General features: G+C 66.4%; 1 protein-coding gene across 1 annotated transcript in view; it reads right to left on the bottom strand.

Annotated features, from left to right (window-relative positions):
- The window catches only part of KCTD1 (potassium channel tetramerization domain containing 1), a 92,210-nt gene extending 91,141 nt beyond the window's left edge, over nucleotides 1-1,069 (bottom strand). Inside the window, 2 exon segments of the mRNA XM_017859968.1 lie at nucleotides 9-754; nucleotides 1,020-1,069. Of these exon segments, the coding sequence (XP_017715457.1) occupies nucleotides 9-666 (658 nt within the window). The 5' untranslated portion in view covers nucleotides 667-754; nucleotides 1,020-1,069.
- Between the last annotated feature and the right edge of the window lie 2,002 nt (nucleotides 1,070-3,071).

Raw genomic sequence — 3,071 nt, 5'->3', positions numbered from 1 at the left:
GAGCTGGCCGCTCTTGGAGCGGGCCTCGGCATAGAAGGAGCGCAGCACGCGGCACAGCGCCCCCTTGTCCATAGTCTCGAAGTCCGGGCTCTGCGCCTTCTCGCTCAGGTACTCCCGGAAGATGCGCACGGCGTAGCGGGTGGCCAGCCGGGTGTTCTCGCTCAGCCGGGCCCGCTCGGGGCGCTGCAGCACGTCGGGGTCCAGCTCGGCGCCGTCCCCGGGCGGCCCGCCGCGGGCCCGGGGCGCCAGCAGTCGCGGCGGCGCCTCGGGCTCCAGCGCTGCGCTCTGGTCCATATTGATCATATGGACCGGCTCGGGCTCCAGCTCCTCCCCGGCCGAGTCCTCGGGCTCCAGGGGCTCGTCCCAGTCCAGCCCCATCTCCTCCTCTTCCTCCTCCTCCTCGTCCTCCTCCAGCCCCCCACCTCCGTCCTCCTCCTCCTCCTCGTCCCCCGTTATCTGCACCTCCTGGATCTCGTCCTCCTCCTCCTCTTCCTCCTCCTCCTCGCCCGCGCTGCAGTAGTGCGGACGGCCGTGGCGGCGGCCGCGGCCCCCAGCGCCACGCTCGCCCTCGCCCCGCTCCCCATTGTTCTCGGCGGCGGCGGCGGCGGCGCTGGCGCTGCCGCCCGCGCTGGTGTTACAGTCCCCGCTGCCAGGCATTCTCGCCATATTGCCGTCTCTCTGCCAGTCCTCGGGCAGGGCGCATGCGCTATATTGGACCGCAGCGCTGAGAGCTTTTGTGTTTAATGACCTTCAGCTACCGGGAGGCAAAGCCGGGCTCTTAAAGGAGCCGCGCTCCAATTGTCATTCCCGAGCGCAGCTCCGGAGGGGCAGCGGCGCGCAGGGGATGGAGGGGAGGAGGGAGGGGGGGACAAGTTAGACGGGAGAGATAGGGTAAAGGACGGAGGCTGACCAGACCTTCTTCCTCCCCCACCCGGCTCCCACTTCTAAGAAAACTTTGAAGGAAAAAAAAAGGAAAGGGAGGGAGAGCTGTCGGTGGGGGCGAAACACTCCCAACTTACCCTCTGGCGGAGAATTGCGCGGGCCCGGGCAGGAGAGAGGGAGGGCCGGCGGGAGGGCGGGATGGTCTCGTTTCTCTAAGTAATGCCCGAGGAGCAGTGCCCCTTCCACTGCCCCCTCATTGCCCCCCGGAGCCGGGGGGTCGGGGCGGCGGCTGCGCCGGGCGGGCCACGGGTGCTGCCGCGGGAAATCCGTGTCTGGGGCCGCCCGGAGCGGAGCGGAGCAGGCAGGTTAATGAGCAGGGTGGAGGAGGCACGGCGAGGCCCCGCACCCTCTCGGCGCCCGCGGCCAGGGCGCAGCGGGCGAGGCTTGGGAGCGGGATGGGGCTGGCGGCGGCGGCGGCTCCCCCACCTACTTGCTGGCGGCGAGGCGCGGGGGCCTGGGGCCAGCCGCGCGGCTCCCAACTCCCTTTCCGACTCTTGGAAAGGAGCGAAACACGCCCCACGTCAGCCTCATCCCTTTCGACTTTTCCAACAGCCACATTTAAGCTGTCATTAAAGACCTGGGGCGCTCCCCGTAGGTCTGGGGCAAGTCCGCGCCGGTCCAGCCAGCCCCGGGAAGGAGCGAGCGAGAGAAGACTGGGAGGGGCCGGTGGGTGGGGAGACGAGGGAAGAGGCGCTCGGGACCCCAGGGGCCCCAGGGACCCTCCCGCACCCGCCCAGGGCGCCGCCCTCCCTGCCGCCGGGCAAAGTGACACAACTCCCTCGGGCGAGGCGCTCCACCAGGCTGGAGCTAAAGTCTCCCTAAGGCCCGTCGGGCAGGCGGAAAAAGCGAACTTGGGTCTCGGCCGACCCTGCCACCGCCACAATTCGGCAATTCGGAGCCGGAGCGCACTCTCACTCAAAGTTTGCCAACCGCCATTCGTTCGCCCTCCGGGCTGCGTTGCCTCAGGCGCGCGGGGGCGGGCACCTCGGAAACTGGAAAAGCAGCCAAAGAGCTCGCCGGGTCCCGCTTTCCCATAGGAGACACTGCCCCACTTCCAGCCAAACGCCCGCCCCCGGCGCGCCCAGGCTCCGGGCGCGTCCTTGCGTCGCCGCCTCCCGCTCTCCCGGCCCAGGGGCAGCGTCCCAGAGTCGCCCGGGACCTCGGCTGTTCTCTTAGGAGGCACAGTCCAGGCCACCTTCGGAGCTCGCGCTGCATCCTAACTTTCACCTCCTCCCGCAGCCCGTGTGTCCCCTGGTGCGCGGGCCAGCTGCGAGTCCCTGGGGTGAGGGGACTCGAGGGAGTAAGGTCCCCAGCAGCGCGGCCCGGTGCCAGGCCGTCCTCGTGGGAGACAGCCTCGCCTGCTCCTCGGGTGCCCTCGAATTTGCCTCCAAGTCCACATTCTCGGCAGTTAGGCTGTGAGAATCTTGTCAACTGCCTGTTCCCCCCTTCCCTGGCCCTCCTGTCTTTCTCTCAAGGGATACATTTTACGCATCAATTAAAACCCATCCATCAATTTGTTTTGTTTTTTGTTTTTTGTTTTTTTTTTTAAGAAAGAATGAAAGACCAGGTCTCAGGGCCGCGTGGGCTTCTGAGTGGGAGTTGACGATGTCTTTTTCTGCAGCGAACGCTGCTGGTCCTTCGCGTGCCTCCCCGGCCCTGGACGCCACCCGAGCTTTGGGGAAACCGCGCCAGGTGTGAAACAAGTTAGAGCAAGTCCCTGCCTCGCGGGCCGCCTCCGGCTCCTTGGGGAAACACACACACTCACACACACACACACACACACACACACACACACACACACCACGCTCTCATCCGTCCTGCTCTCCGCGGAGAACCGTCCGGGAATCGTCCCCGAGGTGCGGTCCGAGAGGTGGCCGGCTTTGTTCACAATGCACTGCCCTCCCCACCCGCCCTGGACACGTGCAGAAAGGCGTGTTCGTTTCTCCGAGGCTGCGGTGAGAAGCTAAGTTAGTTGCACACTCGGACCCGCACGTAGTGAGCTGGTACACACTAGTCACACACGGCTACTTCCAGAGGGCTGGCCCTTTGTCCTGGGATGCTCCCAGGTTTTCGGGCCGCAGTGCGGAGAACTCAGGTGGGTGCCCGGCAAGTTACCTACCAGGGGCTGA

Source organism: Rhinopithecus bieti, unplaced genomic scaffold (genome assembly GCF_001698545.2).
Source record: "Rhinopithecus bieti isolate Rb0 unplaced genomic scaffold, ASM169854v2 scaffold_51907, whole genome shotgun sequence".
NCBI classification, from domain to species: Eukaryota; Metazoa; Chordata; class Mammalia; order Primates; family Cercopithecidae; genus Rhinopithecus; species Rhinopithecus bieti.
The sequence above is the reverse complement of the archived record's forward strand: the minus strand, read 5'-3'. Positions and strand labels throughout refer to the sequence as shown.